General features: G+C 42.1%; 2 protein-coding genes across 5 annotated transcripts in view; both read left to right on the top strand.

Moving 5' to 3' along the window:
• Positions 1-109: 109 nt before the first annotated feature.
• Positions 110-8,532, top strand: acbd3 (acyl-Coenzyme A binding domain containing 3). 2 transcript variants are annotated; one of them, XM_072684326.1, is made up of 8 exons: positions 110-416; positions 2,087-2,228; positions 2,538-2,678; positions 3,652-3,810; positions 4,659-4,833; positions 5,021-5,207; positions 5,438-5,722; positions 6,063-8,532. In XM_072684326.1, the coding sequence occupies exons 1-8, from the start codon at positions 149-151 to the stop codon at positions 6,272-6,274; spliced, it is 1,569 nt and encodes a 522-aa protein (XP_072540427.1). In that variant the 5' UTR covers positions 110-148; the 3' UTR covers positions 6,275-8,532. The 2 variants fall into 2 exon arrangements, with proteins under 2 accessions (XP_072540427.1, XP_072540418.1); XM_072684317.1 differs by having other exon boundaries at positions 6,060-8,532.
• A 4,337-nt stretch (positions 8,533-12,869) lies between these two features.
• The window catches only part of nhsl1b (NHS-like 1b), a 121,772-nt gene continuing 119,206 nt past the window's right edge, over positions 12,870-15,435 (top strand). For all 3 annotated transcript variants that reach the window (XM_072684193.1, XM_072684171.1, XM_072684160.1), the window contains exon 1: positions 12,870-13,403. In XM_072684193.1, coding sequence (XP_072540294.1) covers positions 13,067-13,403 — 337 coding nt within the window. In that variant the 5' untranslated portion in view covers positions 12,870-13,066. The remainder of the gene's footprint in view (positions 13,404-15,435) is intronic.

Below are 15,435 nucleotides of genomic sequence, written 5' to 3'. Positions count from 1 at the left end.
GATACGAGACTGCACAGTACGCGTATGCCGGCAGGCGGCGGTATTCGTGGCCCGCTCTCAGTCCGCCGACTCTCGGCAGAAGAAGCAGGATTCCGGCTGAGTGTAACGGAAGTAAGTACGTGGCTGCTCCCGCTGCCGTGTCTGCAGGATGGCTACTGAGGTTCAGAGCGGCGACCTCACCAGCGCTAACTCGAGCCGTCTCGAAGTTTCTATCGACGGCTTGACGCTGAGCCCTGACTCCGAGGCAGAACAGGAGCAGCTGGAGGCGGCCGGTGCTCCGGTAGACGGAGGGTCCGACGGCGAGGCCGCGGGCGAGGAGGAGGAGGAGCGGGGCGAGAACGGGCACAGCTCGGTGGAGAGGGTATGGGGCTTTCCCCTGGTGGAGCTCTATGGCCTGGCGCTCAGGTTTTTCAAAGGTACGGGGTCCCTTTTCGAGCGAGAAACGGTATCTAATTAAGGCGAACCAGTTCTTTTAAAGTCGATTTTGGACGATAGTCGTGTGAATGGGCTTCTGTGGCTGTGCTGCTGCGGCCGGGTTAGCTAGCACTAGCTTAGCTGGTCCTATCCCAGCTCTTCGTTGTTATTAGTAGCCGGGCAGGTCAGCTTTCGGTTTTTATGCTGCTGATGGCAGCATTTGGGGCCCGTCTGACAGGTCGTGCTGGTGTGGGTTAAGCTTAGACGGGCGCTGCATTTTGAGGGTGTGTTGAGAAATCAGTTGGCTAAGGATGTAGATTGAGCTGGTGTTATAGGTCATGTGTCAGTGATCATGTGGCCCTATGGGCTTGGTGGGCCAGCACAGATGGGGTGCTGGCAGGGCCCACAAGCACTTGTAAGGCATTCACTGACCCAGCCAGTCAATAATAGACAGAAATTTCTGTTTTGGTCTGATTAACAAAACCACTGATTAGTTGAAGAGGTGTGGTGGAGCTGTTACACACCTCAGGCTCTGACCAAGCCCTTCAGTCTAATCACTCATACCTTAGATGTTGCATTAGCTGTGTGTTTTGTGATGGATCAAATCGCATTTGTCAAACAAGTCCTACATTTGAGGGGAAAATACAGTACAAATTCCAGTCTACAGTGATTTCTTTATTCCCAGTGGTGCCATAGACTAGAGTGAGTTCAAGAACAGATTCAATACTAGATACATATCAGTAGATCTCCAGTTCTGGTCCACAAAATTCCTGCTTTATCCCACATGATATAGCTCATTATTTACATGTAAGGCCTTTGGCTGGTACTCTTATCCAGAGTAACTTACATTTGACAGGCAGGTGAATGTAGTTTTCTGAGTCTTGTCCAAGGACTCTTACTGATGTAGTGTGATGTTCTTGCGTGGCTGAGGAAACGAACCCTGCCACAAGGAAGGGTTACGCACTACACTACACAATTAGTTAGTTAGTCAGGTAGTGTCCAGGCTTTGTAGAAGTGTTAAATAAGAAAGTCACCAAAGGGTGCTGGGTATTGCTTCTCCATGAAAAGATTTGATGACCCTGCCTAGACTGAGCAAAGCTGCGTACTTAACGCTTTTGCTTACTGTCTATTTAAAGAGGTTTAATACACTGTTCAATTCAATCCATTTTAACTTTAGCATTATACTTATACAGGGTTGTACAGTACACAATGAAACACAGTTAAGTCACACTTTAAGCATAAAGAGTCCTAATGATAGTGCCATGTTAAACCATTTTGACATTTAAATGCTCCATTGAGAGGCCTTTACTGAAGACTCCTTGAAGAACCCTAGGTAGGCCTGTAGGTAGGCCGGTATTGTGTATTTGTCACCTTCATTAACAATGTGATGTTTGTGACTACACTTAAATAACTTTTATTATAATTTTTTTTCTGAAAACAATAAATAGTGGAGTATAATTAAATGAATCCAGTGGGATTTTCCTCTTAAACATTTTGTCTGATTAAGAGAGGTGTATTGTTGAATGTAGGTATGTAGCTCACACTATTATACACGTGAGGGTGCTCTTCTAACGAAACTTATGTCTGTGTCTGTCTGTGATACTGTTAGTACCTCTAAATAGACCTCAAATGCATCTTGACGAACAACATGCTATTATATGTCTGACCTCAGAAAAAGATGGCAAGGCTTTCCACCCAACGTATGAAGAGAAGCTGCGACTGGTGGCCCTCCACAAGCAGGTTCTGCTAGGCCCCTACAACCCAGATGCCTCCCCTGAGGTGGGCTTCTTTGATGTGTTGGGCAACGACCGCAGGTAGGTTCATTTATGTTAGTAGTAATTAGTAGTTTGCTTTTCGATAATGACGAATGTGCATTGCTACATGTTTTATGGGTCAGGGAAAAGCGAATTAGGTTTTATGTACATGTACCTGAACATACATGTACCAACATATCCTTCATTTATATTGTGTTTAATCAGACGCTGATTTACTACTCTTTGTTTCACATTTGCAAAAATGTATTTGCCATTTCTAACTATGGCTAATACTATTTATGATTTTGAGATGTGTAGCATCTTGATTGTCATGGTTGTCCTGTTAATTGTAAATTGTTCTAATTTCAGGAAAGAATGGGCTTTGTTGGGAAATATGGAGAAGGATGAGGCCATGGTTGAGTTTGTAAAGCTGTTAAATAAATGCTGTAATTTATTTGCGCCATTCATCGCGTCACACAAGATTGAAAAAGAGGAGCAAGAAAGGAAGAGGTGAGGCCATTATCTATGTCCTTTACAGTGACACTATGAGTTGATGGCATTTCTTGCTGTTGGGCTCCTCCTACAGACGGAAAGTGTTATTTGTGCTTTGAGCCACCAGTAAAGGATCGCTCTTTTTTTTATGAGGAGCTGAGAGATACAGAATGAAAGAATCATGTGGACGGACTCTGTACAGTATTGTTACAGGATTTTACACAAGTATGACTTACTTGTGGTGTTCCGCAGTTCTCTTGAGCATATCCCTGCCTACTTTTTCAAAGTTACATACTTTAGATAGCAGCAAGTCTGGTTTAGCATCAATAGCGATGCTGTCCTCCCTGTTATAAGTCAGTGGCGCTTTAACATGATTTTGAAGCTATTGTTTGAAAGTAAAAATGGTAGTGTTGCTTTAAAGTAGAGGCTTTCTGTCTTGATTGACTTCATTGCTTTCTGTGCTTGCCGTCTTCAGAAGCTCGTCTTTTTGTTACATTTGCAACGGTTATTTTGTCTTGTTCATTTACAAGCACTGTCAAAGACATTCTAATATTCTAATTTGAATATGCTAATATTGAGTCTGACTACATAGTGTAGCTTTATGTAAATTTGCAATTTTATTCCAACTTCTTTATACCAAAAAAAATTTACTTCCTCATTGTCATATTTAAAGAGGATGATTCCTTCATTCCTTAGTATGTGAGCACATGCAACCTCACTTGCAATTCCTGGCAGTCCTCTTTGGAAGACTTGTTGGGTTATTTATTAAGGCAGTGCGTGATGTCAGGTTTCTTGTACAGTCAATAGGAGGACGCATTGCATATGGGAGAGTTCTCATTAATGTCTTGTTAACCTTGTCTCGGAGTGAGATATTTGGGCATGCGTGTTCAGTCTCATTAAATAACAACTAAAGGGCTGGCCTTTATTGAAAGCTTGTGGAGTTCTAAATTTGGCATTCTGCCCGACTGACGAGTGTGTACGCATGTATCAGGAGGGAGGAAGAGGAAATACGGCGTAAAGAGGAAGAGGAGCGGGAGCGGCAGCGTCAGGAGGAGGAGAGGCGCAGGCAGGAGGAGGAGGAGAGACTGAAGAGAGAAGAGGAGGAGAGGAGGCAGGCTGAGGAAGAAAGGCTACGCGTGGAGCAGCAAAAGTGAGTAATGGTGATTTTTGTACATGCAGTTACTCAATTCAGCAAGGTCCACAGAACCTGGTTCTCTTTTTTTTTTTTTGTGAAAGCAAGGGTATCTGTAACTGTACAAACTATCTATACATGTACTGCAACTTTGCTTGTCGTGAGCAGTGGGCACCAACCCTTCTAGAAATCAGCCTCCCATTAGGTTTTACCTCCAACACACGTCATTCAACTAATCAAGCACTTCTGAAAGCAGACGTTACAGTGGTATGAAAAAATGTGGCCACCCCTGATCATTTTGATAATTTTCCTTTAGAAATCATTGGTTGCTCAGTCAGCAATTTCAGTTATATCAGACGAACATAGTGATATTTGAGAAGTGAAATGAAGTTTATAGGATTTACAGAAAGTGTGCAATAATTATTTAAATGAAACTAGGCAGGTGCTTAAATTTGGGCACCCTAACAGAAAAAGTACATCAATATTCAGTAGATCCTTCTTTTGCAGAAATAACAGCCTCTAAATGCTTCCTATAGCTTCCAATGAGAGTCTGGATTCTGGTTGAAGGACCATTCTGTGTAAGCATGGACAGTCTGCTTTAAATCACACCCCAGATTTTCAATAATATTCAGGTCTGGGGACTGAGATGGCCATTCCAGAACATTGTACTTGTTCCTCTGCATGAATGTCTTAGTAGATTTAGGGTTTAGGGTTGTTGTGTTGTTAAAGTGTTCAGCCCTGGCGCTAATTCAACTTTGTCACTGATTCTTGAACATTGTTCACAAGAATGTTCACAAGCTGATATTGACTGGAATCCATGCGACCCTTAACTTTAACAAGATATGCCATTTCCTTCTCCGTCACAGGCAGCAGATCATGGCTGCTCTAAATGCACAGACCGCTGTGCAGTTCCAGCAGTATGCAGCACAGCAATACCCGGACAGTCCTGAGCAGCAGCTGGTTCTCATCAGGCAGCTTCAGGAGCAGCACTACCAGCAGTACATGCAGCAGCTGTACCAGGTGCAGCTGGCGCAGCAGCAGGTAGCAGCCCTTCTCTTAATGCTTGATAATGGAATGTTTCTGTAGGACGAATGGACAGCTTGACTGTTTAATGTAAAAACTGCAACTTGATTTTTTTGAAGCCTGAACTGGTACAAAATAAGTGTGTGTGTCAGTCAATGTCAATTATGCAGTTTTAATGTATGTCTGATGTGGTGTTCTTCTACAGGCGGCCTTGCAGAAGCAGCAGGAGGACTCTATAGTTCTTTCCACATTAGAGGCCAGTGAAGCATCGGCACCCTCTGCTGGTGAGGAGGCCCCTACAGTGAATGGCCAGGCAGAGTCCTCCACTGACAGTATAGAAAGAGAGCCTGACCTAGAGCCTGCCGAGGAGATCACTGAGAATGGCCCCACAGGTGAGTTCTGCCAGAGGGGAAGACTTGCTTTCCAACATATACTTAATAAGGCTGTATAATATTAGATTAAAGCATTAATTATTTAGATTTAGTTTATAATCTTTAGGTAATAGTGTTTTTTTTTTTTTTATGTTTTATGACTTTATGACTTGCCACAAGATTATTTTATTTAAGACTATTTATGATATTTCTAACTCAAATCTCTCTCTTGCATTTTTTTGTTTTACTAGACTCTTCTCCGGTGATAGCAGCACCCTCTATGTGGACCCGACCACAGATAAAAGACTTTAAGGAAAAGATTCGCCAGGACGTGGACTCTGTGATCACAGTGGGCAGAGGAGAGGTGGTCACTGTGAGAGTCCCCACCCATGAGGAGGGCTCTTACCTCTTCTGGGAGTTTGCTACCGATTACTATGACATTGGCTTTGGTGTCTTCTTTGAATGGACAGACTCAACCAATGCCTCAGTCAGTGTGCATGTCAGTGAGTCTAGTGACGAAGAGGAGGATGAGGAAGGTGAGGGAGACTAATGTGGAAAAATTAAGATGTCTGTGTAAATCTCTGATCTCACATTTACCTTGAGTATTATTATTAGGTAATTATTCAAGAATTTGCTTGCATTTATTTGTAGTAAAATGAAAACAGTTTGAACATTGATACTATAATGTATCTAAAACCATGGTTTAATTTCAAAGCAACCCTCAGGGTGCCCTAGATTGTTCATTGATGATTTTTGCATTGTTACACCAATAGTCTTTGGTAACGCATCTGTTTGTTTGTATTGTATTTGTTTTTTAAAAGGAAATATGTTGTAAGAAAAATGCTGTATTAAATGGACTGTGTTCTTCCTCAGCAGAGCCTCAGAGCGAAGAGGAGAAGGCGAAAAAGGAGGCAGGGAAGCCGCAGGTGGATGAGATCGTGCCGGTGTACCGGCGGGACTGTCACGAAGAGGTTTATGCTGGAAGTCACCAGTATCCTGGCCGTGGCATCTACCTGCTTAAGTTCGACAACTCTTATTCGCTCTGGCGCTCCAAGAGTGTCTATTACAGAGTCTACTACACCAGATAAGCCTGGAGTCAAGACTGTGGAGCAAAAGAGTGTGTGTGTGTGTGTGTGTGTCCGTGTCTGTGTGAGAGAATGTGTGCGTGCATGCACGAGTGGGGTGCATCTCATGCTGTTCGACTTAAGGAGGATTGGGCATCGATGTATACTTGCCACCTCTGTTTTGCACTCTGAAAGGCGTGCTCTAGGATTTTGTGCTTGTTGATAGTATTGTCTTCTGCACCCAGTGTGACTTATCCTCAGCCTTCATCTTCTAATGTCATCCAAAGAGGTGCTTTGGCCACTTTTAAAGACGTATAGAGCTGTGTTCTAAATGGGAGTGGGAAAGTTAACTTGTCATGTTTAGACAAGGAACATAAGAAATGTGACTGAAGCACACTACACAAGCAGGGGGTGGATAGGTGGGTGGTTAACTAGTGCTGCTTTTCCATCACTACCTGAAACCTCTGGTTTTGTTTCCACCAGCCTTTTCATTCTGGAATTGAGCTTGGGATTTCCTATCCAGCTTAAGTTTTGTTTTGAAACTCCTTAAATGAGGCAGAATTGATCTCTGTGCTAGTCTCTGTTTCTGTATTGGTGAGTATTCATTACTTTTCATGTGTGACATTAGTAATAACTGAAAAAGATCTAAAGTAAAAGATTGCTAACTGCCCATTGATGCTTAATTGATGCCCATTCAACACTTGCAATGGGAAAGAAAAAAAAAACCAAAACATAATGACCTTTGGTAAGGCAGCTAATGTATAAGAACTTAATCATTCCCTACTGTGTTCTTGCTCTGTTGTATTTTGGCTGCTTTACTTGGATTCTGATGACAAACTGAGCAGTATTTAGTTAGCATCCATCACTTATGACGTGTGAGCAACCGCTGTGATTGTCAACATGGTTGTGGTTTCAGGTGGTGGTGGAAAAGCAATAAGACATGCCTTGCTCCTAGAGGACTTCCTAATTTAGGTCACTGCTGAGAATATCAACCAATGGTGTAGAAGTGCTTCACCAGTCAGCGTACAGTGCAGACATAAAGCAGCACGTGCCGCCCCGAGGCCGTTGGGAGAGAAAGAGAAATGAATAAGGCATGACTTTTCTACTGACGGAAGGGTGAGGATGACATATATCTGAGACTAAACTGGTGGAGGCCTTGAAGAGAAAGAGATTTGATTTGCAGCAACTTTTGCAAAAGTGGTTGTGTGTAAAGCGTTTATTAAATATTTATTAATCTCCCTGGTAGAGTAGGGTCCTTGATGTCTCTGTCATTACATGTAACTCATTTCCCAACTGTTCACATTTCTGCTTTTTAAATGGCTCGGTGTCTCTCATCTGTCCTTATTTCTTTTTGTTATGGGTTGGTTTTTGTCCTCAGCTGGAGACTGGGCAGTGTAGACTTTATATTGTGGCATAACTAGCAGTTCAGACTCTTCTTGCCTTTTTTTTTCTTTTTCTTTTTTTCCTTTTTTTTTTTTTTTTTGGTTGGTCACTGTTACATTTTATATGTGTAGTTTATAGAAAAGCCACATTTAAAAACAGAAATTTTATGTCACCGCTCCAATGCAAAAACCTTGTATCTTGTATTTTGACATGCTGATTCTGGCTGCTGTTCTTTACATTGTATGAGTTTCATGATGATCAATAGAAATGCTCCAAATTGACTTGGAATAAAATCGTTTTACTTTACTTCCATTGAAAGTTAAGATGTGGCTTTTTATTAATTTTATTTTTTTTTTCTGTCAAGTTGCCGTTTTGAAGATGCAAGGTTTTTGGCGTGGCGGTGGCGATATATGCATGTTTATATGTGTATGTGAATTTTATAATTCCACATGGACGCCTTGTTGATCATCTCTATTTGTAACTAACAGTTTTTGCTCTTTAAGTAACTTTACATTTCTGTGGCTCGCCAACTGAATCAGTCAAATTACCAAAAGTGAAATTTGAATCTGTGAGCGCTTTGACTGTTCCCTTTTATTTATTGCTGTTTAGCAGTTTTGAAGACCAGTACAGTGAGCACTGCTGTGAATTCAAGGGTTACGTGCTCTGTTTGTTTGTGTTGTTTGTTTGATTTTTCTACACCGTTAAAAGAATGCTTCTTCATCCTAAATCCTCACTCAGCATATACACTCTAAACCATCTCTCACTGGAGGTTTCATAGCATTTCTATATTAAGGTTGATTAAAACATTAATTTAGTTTTTGTGTGTGTGTGTGTGTGTGTGTGTGTGTGTGTGTGTGTGTGTGTGTGTGTGTGTGTGTGTGTGTGTGTGTGTAAAACAGGGCAGTACGTTCAGCCAGCCCACTTGAGCGAATTTTTCAGAAATACATTAATGTACAGATTTACATATATAATATATGGGCAGGTGCTTGTTGTGGTGCGCACAAAACACCACAGAGCGGTAAAGGCGAGAGCCTGCCACCAAAAGTGGCCCAAAGAAAAGATGCATCTACGTAATTTTAATAAATAGATCTCCTAATTAGGCTAGCATTGGTAATCTCTGTTTCTTTAACCTTTTCCATTGTTGATTCAGGCCTTTGTAAAGTGATGTGTAATAGTGGGCTTGATGATGGACAGAGGACTTTGGTAATAAAAGTGTGAGAGAAGTGTGGTAAATGGCATTTTAACAAGTGGAAAGTCGTGTAAATTCCATACCATGAGGACATGAAGAAACCCAATGTTTTTTTTTTTAATATTGATTTCACCTGTATGATCTGTATGAGTTTGAGGATGAGTCTCCTTGAGCATATATTTAATCTTGATTAAACTTATGTTCATCTGTACCTGCTGCCTCTGACTCCAGTGTGTAAGCCATTTGATACGTATAGCTTTTGCTGGCGTCGTGAACCTGTATTACGCCATAGTAAGCAAAAAGTACGGGAGTTTGTAGAGACCTGTTCGTTCACTGATTCTTCTAACATCCATGGTGAGTTCACCACCCCCTCATTTGCTGCAGTACAGTGGCATGCAGAAGTTTGGGCCCACATGTTTAATATTCATGTTATGGTGAACAGTTAAGTGTAAAAGAAGACCTCATTTCCTGAAGTCAAAAAGTTAAAGACTAAACATTCTTTACCATTTGATGTAAGATTGTGTTTTTATTACTGTATTTTACAGTTTAAAATGAAAAAAGAAAAGGACAACAAGCAAAAGTTTGGAAACCCTGCATGGTCAGTACTTAGTAACACCCCCTTTGGCATGTATCCCAATATAACCAAGAGTCTTTTAATTCTTGTTTGGGATTTTTTTTGGTCCATTTGTCCATGTCCTTTTCTGCTTTTGTGAGATTCTGGAGCCATCTTGCATGCATTGCTTTTTAGAAGTCTATCTAGAGAGCAGTGTTCATTTTTGATCTTTTGTGAGCTGTCCCTTTTATGAAATTCTGCAAAATATATTATAGCAGCCATAATGATCTATTTTAACTGAATCAGTCTGTGAGAAGAGGCTTTTATTGTCATTTTAGCTCTGTACCAGTACTCAGTAAAATTAAATTACATTTTTTCCAGAACAAGGGTGCAACATTGAACAAAACGAGAACAATACAGTAAAGGACAGACTGCAGAAAGTGCAACGTGCAAGACAGTACAATAAATACGACTCAATTCTGAGTAGAGGTAATGAGTGTAAGGTGCATAGATATTTAACATGGTGTGACATTATATGCAAATAGCTTATAATGCACATGAAACTTGAAACACAGCAGGTATTGAGGTAGTAAAGTATGGAATATATAAATAAGATAAATAGGATGCAGACAGGTTAAAATGCTATGGGTAGTGGGGGGTGGGGGGTTAGTTCAGTCTCTGTTGTTTAAAAGTCTGACTGTTTGTGGGACAACGCTATTGCAGAGCCGTGCAGTGACAGCACGGATGCTCCTGTACCTTCTGCCAGATGGTAGCAGTGAACAAAGTCCATGCGATGGATGGGTGGGGTCCTTCACAATGCTGGTGGCCTTACAGGTGCATCAGGTGGTGTGAATGTCTGTGACAGAGGGGCGAGAGACCCCTACGATCTTCTCAGCTGTCCTCACTGTTCACTGTAGGGTCTTGCGGTCTGAGGCATTGCAATTCCCAAACCAGGCGATGATGCAGCTGCTCAGGATGCTCCTCAGTCTCCGCAGGAAGTAGAGGCGCTGCAGCTTTCTTGGCTATGGAGCTGATGTGTGGAAGTTCTCTTGATATGGATGCCGAGGAACTTTGTGTTCTGGACGTCATGGTTCATGTGTCATGGTCGCCTTGCACTCTTCTGAAGTCAACAACCATCTCTTTAGTTTTGTCAACATACAGAGACAAGTTGTTGGTTCTGCACCAGTCTGTTAGCCGCTGCACCTCCTCTCTGTAAGCTGTCTCGTTGTTCTTGGTGATGAGGCCCACTACTGACGTATCGCCTGCGAATTTCACTATGTGATTTGTGGTGTACTTCGCAGCACAGTCGTGAGTCAGCAGAGGCTTGCTTAGATTGGTTTAGTTTTTATAAATGTCTGACACTAAATAATAAGGATGCAGGAAAGCTTTTCTTCTGATGACTTCAGATCAACACTGAACGGGTGTTGCTGCACAATAGAACTGTGCTCCTTCACTCCAGAGTCTGCTGAATCTTATAAATGTTTTTTGCAGTCAGACAGGGGTTTTGATTTGCCTTTCTAGCAATCCTGCGAGCAGTTCTTTCTTGTCCTTCACCATCCTGTTAATTGTGATTTCTTAATTACAGTAGAAACTGAGGAAATGGCTTCCTTAAAAACACCTTGCTGACTTCTTATAGTCCTTTCCTGCTTCATGGGCATCCATTATTGTAATTTTCAGCATGCTAAGCATTCCCATGACACAAGGTTTAGGAAAAGTATTTATAAAGCTTTGTAATTTGCATCACTTGCCCTTTCCAACAATTATTGTGAACAGGCCATAGCCATAACAGGCTAATTAAGGTCTGAGAGCTTGGGGAGCCCAACCTTTTGCATGGTGATCCTTTCCCTTTTTTCCACTCTAAAAGTGTAGAAAACATAAAGAAATCAGGTCCTCATCTGCTCACTTATTCACAGTGACAGAAGCTGCTTGCCACTTTGTGTTGGATGATTGTTCTGGATCAGAAACATCACTCCAGAGAACATGGTTTTGCTGTTCCACAGCTCAATGCTAAGGTGCTTTATGCTCTTATAGTGAAGTAGGCATTGGTCCCGGTGACCCTATGCTCATGTGCGGCTGCTCCAGACTGCCCTATTCTATTCTTTATGATTTTCTGTGGAGTTTATACAAACCGTGTGCATACAACAGAACACTTAAGCAATGAGTGCATTTACTAATTAGCTGAATTCGCTCATTAGAAGACTCGTCTGGACACTTTGGACACATAGTGAATGTTTAAACACAAAGGATTTGCTTAGGAAGGATAGATCTTTTTGAAAGCTGACACCTCGAAGGCCAGCCAGAGGTCATGTTTTCCCTGTGTAAATAGGAAGTGTCTGTGAGGACGCAGTGTTAGGAGGAAACCGGGTAACTCTGTGGACTGTCCAGCAGAAATGCTGCTTCAGCAGATTCAACTACAACATGACACAACAGTCAACATCCTTCAGACTTAGGATAAACGCCAGATACAGCCTTTGTTTATGAGTAATGACTGTCTTGGGATACAGTGCAATTGCCTTGTGGTAGTCCTGGTTAACACCACAAGGGGGAGCAGCAAACTAATTTAGTTTAGGCTTCATGCTGATGTTTCCGAAGTTAATAAAACATTGCACTGACCACACTGTATTAATTGATGTGTGTAATTAAAGTGAAATAATGGAATTGTATTTCCCAGAGTCCCATTTTATGTCTACTCAGATGAAATTCTAGTCATTAACCTATAGTTACTCATTTCTGTTGCTAACATAATCTACACTACTTTGTGACTAATCTAATAGATGCTCAGTGCACACTGTTAATAATAATAATAATAATAATAATAATAATTATAATAAACGTTACTATAAAGTTTAACTGACATTTTACTGACATTTCACACAAAAAATAAATGTAGCTAGCAAATATGACCGTATATTACATATATAAAATAACTAATTAATTGTATGTATATTAATATGAAAACTACAATATGTGAAAGTGCGTACTTCTATCAAATGTCTACGAGTTAAAATCCATTTGAAGACAAAAATGAATTAAACGACTTAAGCAGTTGATTTGACAACTATTTAAAGATAATCTCAGTATTTAAACATTTTATTTTTTACAGATGTTTATCTTTTCAGCGTTTAGTTATTCAGTAGTTCAGCTCTGATGTATAGATAGTTCTGATACTTTCGTGCAATTTTTATTTGTTAGTTTATTTTTGAAAAAAAAAAACCCTAACTTTTAATGCTTTCTAAAATGAGTTTACAGTAATTTACCTCGGTTTTCTACTCTTCCTCATCTCTGTTAGCTAACTCTGGCCCAATCCTCCCAGATTCCCAGACTCCACTCCGGATCTTACCCGCAGCCGCAGACAGGGGCAGGTAACTTTTCCTCGTAGACTCCGGATCCAGCGGCTACAGGTGGTCGCTGTCGGCTGCTCCGCCTTTTCCTCGGCTTTCCCCTCACTTTTACCGCTCCTTCGGCTCACAGCGAGTCCTGTGTCTGAACCACACCGAGCCCACTAACGGCTCTTGGGGGGATTAGCTTAGCTTCGGCTGCGACTTTTGAAAATAATGGCGGGACCGTTGATGCTGTGGACCTCGCTCTTTGTCGCCCTTGTTCACGGCCTCGTTTAAAGTTGAAGGAGAGGACTCGGCGGTTTCGCGGAGTCGCACTCTTGTCTCTTTGGGGAACAAACCAGAAGCAACACATGCCTTTTCACGAGAGAACCGTGGAGCCTCGGCGGGTGTGCAGGTTGAAGGCGGTCGACGGCGGCAGGGGCTCCGGGGCAGAGGATGGGCTCGTCCCGCTGGAGGGTCGCAGGTTTCGCCGGGCAGTTTTGTTCGCTTCTCTGGACGAGGTGAGCTGCCACACGCTGGGCAGCATTCTCCGACAACTCTCGGACTTATCACGCCATGCCAGCGAGATTTTTCTGTCCATTGAGGTGCAGGCTGGGGTCATATCCCAAAGATCATCCCGGATTCAGACGCGCTTGGAGAGGATACAGAGCAGCGTTCAGCAGTTTGACCACAAGAAGGTCAAAATACGTGAGTTGTGCTGGGGTTGTGTTGTTGGATTATAGCACTAGGTAACGCTAGCTGGGTTGTATAGCATGTCTAGATAGGCTGGAAGACACGTTAGCTAAGTGCTCGTTAAGGGACTAAAGTAAATCAATCTTTGGTGTAAACTAATAAACAATGCATAATAGTAATAGTAATGCCAAGGCTAAGAGGCATCTGCAGCACCCGCCCAGGTGCTGAACTAGCAGAGCAGAATGAAAACAAGCCCCAAAAGAGGATTAAGAAGTCAGTGTGAACGACTGTGGAAACGACCTATGACTTTCCTCACACATACTCGATGTAAAATAGCTGTATTATCATTATTCTACATTAACCAGAGAAGCCCAGATCAGTCCAGAGGGCCGTGATGTGAGTGTGACCCCTCTCCTGCCTGGCTGCTGTGAGGAACCGCAGGCGGCAGTAACACGTTAAAGGCTGCAGCACATGGTTTGATTGGGCTTTATGTAAATGAAGGGTCTGTCAGACTTTAACTGATCTCACTTCATACTGACCATCTGCGAGCCGCTCGGAGCGACAGCACAGCTGTTCACTGAAGAGCTAGCTAGCTAGCCCAGCTTAAATCTCCATGCACATCACTGCTGTTCTCCATCAAGCAGAGAGGCCCAGTTCAGCCACTGCTAGCTACCTAAATGAGCCCGTTCTACACGTTTTTTTTTAATAAGCATCCTCACAGCTACCCAGCATTGCTGTTCTTACATAGTTATTATATATAATGTCAACTAACTATTGTATTGCATTGTTTTGAGGCCAATGGGACACAGCTGATGCTGCTTCGCTGGGGCAGTGGTGGCTCAGCGGTTAGAGCGCCGGGATATCGATAACAGGGTTGTGGGTTCGATTCCCGGGCTCGGCAAGCTGCCACTGTTGGGCCCTTGAGCAAGGCCCTTTACCCTCTCTGCTCCCCGGGCGCTGGAGTTGGCTGCCCACCGCTCTGGGTGTGTGTGTGTACTCACTGCCCCTAACACGTGTGTGTGTGTGAGTGTGTTCACTACCAGATGGGTTAAATGCGGAGGACACATTTCGCTGTACAGTCCACACTGTACAGTGACGAATACGTGCACCTTTATCCTTTATCCTTTATCAGTGCACAGGGTTCCTATACTAGAAGAAATCTGAACTTTTTAGTCATTAACATGTAATTGCTGGTTTCTGTTTTGCTTCATTGTTCTGTTGGTATCAGCATCTACACTGCTTTATCATGGAAGTTGTCTAATTTGAGCTCAGCAGTAAGTGTTCTTGCCCTCCACAGAGATGCGAATGTAGTAACAGTGATCAGATTGTGCTGTTGCTCAGTAAAGTTGATTGATGTGTTGGTTTGAAGAGCATTGCTAGAAGAACATGGTTAAAACAGCACAGGTATAAGATAGGTCACAAGAACACAGCCAGAGGAACACAGTTAGAAGAGAACAATGTAGAAGAACACAGAGGAATATCGTCAGAGGAACACTGTTAAAAGAGCATAGTTATAAGAACACAGTTAGACAAACACATAATATCACAATTAGTAGAACACAGCAGAACACAGTTAGAACAAAGTTAGAAGAACAGAAGAGCACAGTTAGAAAAACACAGAACAAAGTTAGAAGAACAGAAGAACAAAGTTAGAAAAACACAGAACAAAGTTAGAAGAACAGAAGAACAAAGTTAGAAAAACACAGAACAAAGTTAGAAGAACAGAAGAGCACAGTTAGAAGAGCACAGTTAGAACAAAGTTAGAAGAACAGAAGAGCACAGTTAGAAGAGCACAGTTAGAACAAAGTTAGAAGAACAGAAGAGCACAGTTAGAAGAGCACAGTTAGAACAAAGTTAGAAGAACAGAAGAGCACAGTTAGAAGAGCACAGTTAGAACAAAGTTAGAAGAACAGAAGAGCACAGTTAGAAGAGCACAGTTAGAACAGTTAGAAGAACAGAAGAGCACAGTTAGAACAAAGTTAGAAGAACAGAAGAGCACAGTTAGAAAAACACAGTTAGAAAAACACAGAACAAAGTTAGAACAGAA

Source organism: Salminus brasiliensis, chromosome 1 (assembly GCF_030463535.1).
Source record: "Salminus brasiliensis chromosome 1, fSalBra1.hap2, whole genome shotgun sequence".
Lineage (NCBI taxonomy): Eukaryota > Metazoa > Chordata > Actinopteri > Characiformes > Bryconidae > Salminus > Salminus brasiliensis.
The sequence above is the reverse complement of the archived record's forward strand: the minus strand, read 5'-3'. Positions and strand labels throughout refer to the sequence as shown.

What these genes read in the sequence shown, in the direction of transcription:
- acbd3 (XM_072684317.1), top strand. Translation starts at nt 149, where the DNA reads ATGGCTACTGAGGTTCAGAGCGGCGACCTCACCAGCGCTAACTCGAGC. An exon ending in GTGTTGGGCAACGACCGCAG is followed by an intron (nt 2,229 to 2,537) that starts GTAGGTTCATTT and finishes TTCTAATTTCAG; the next exon opens with GAAAGAATGGGCTTTGTTGG. An exon ending in CGAAGAGGAGGATGAGGAAG is followed by an intron (nt 5,723 to 6,059) that starts GTGAGGGAGACT and finishes GTTCTTCCTCAG; the next exon opens with CAGAGCCTCAGAGCGAAGAG.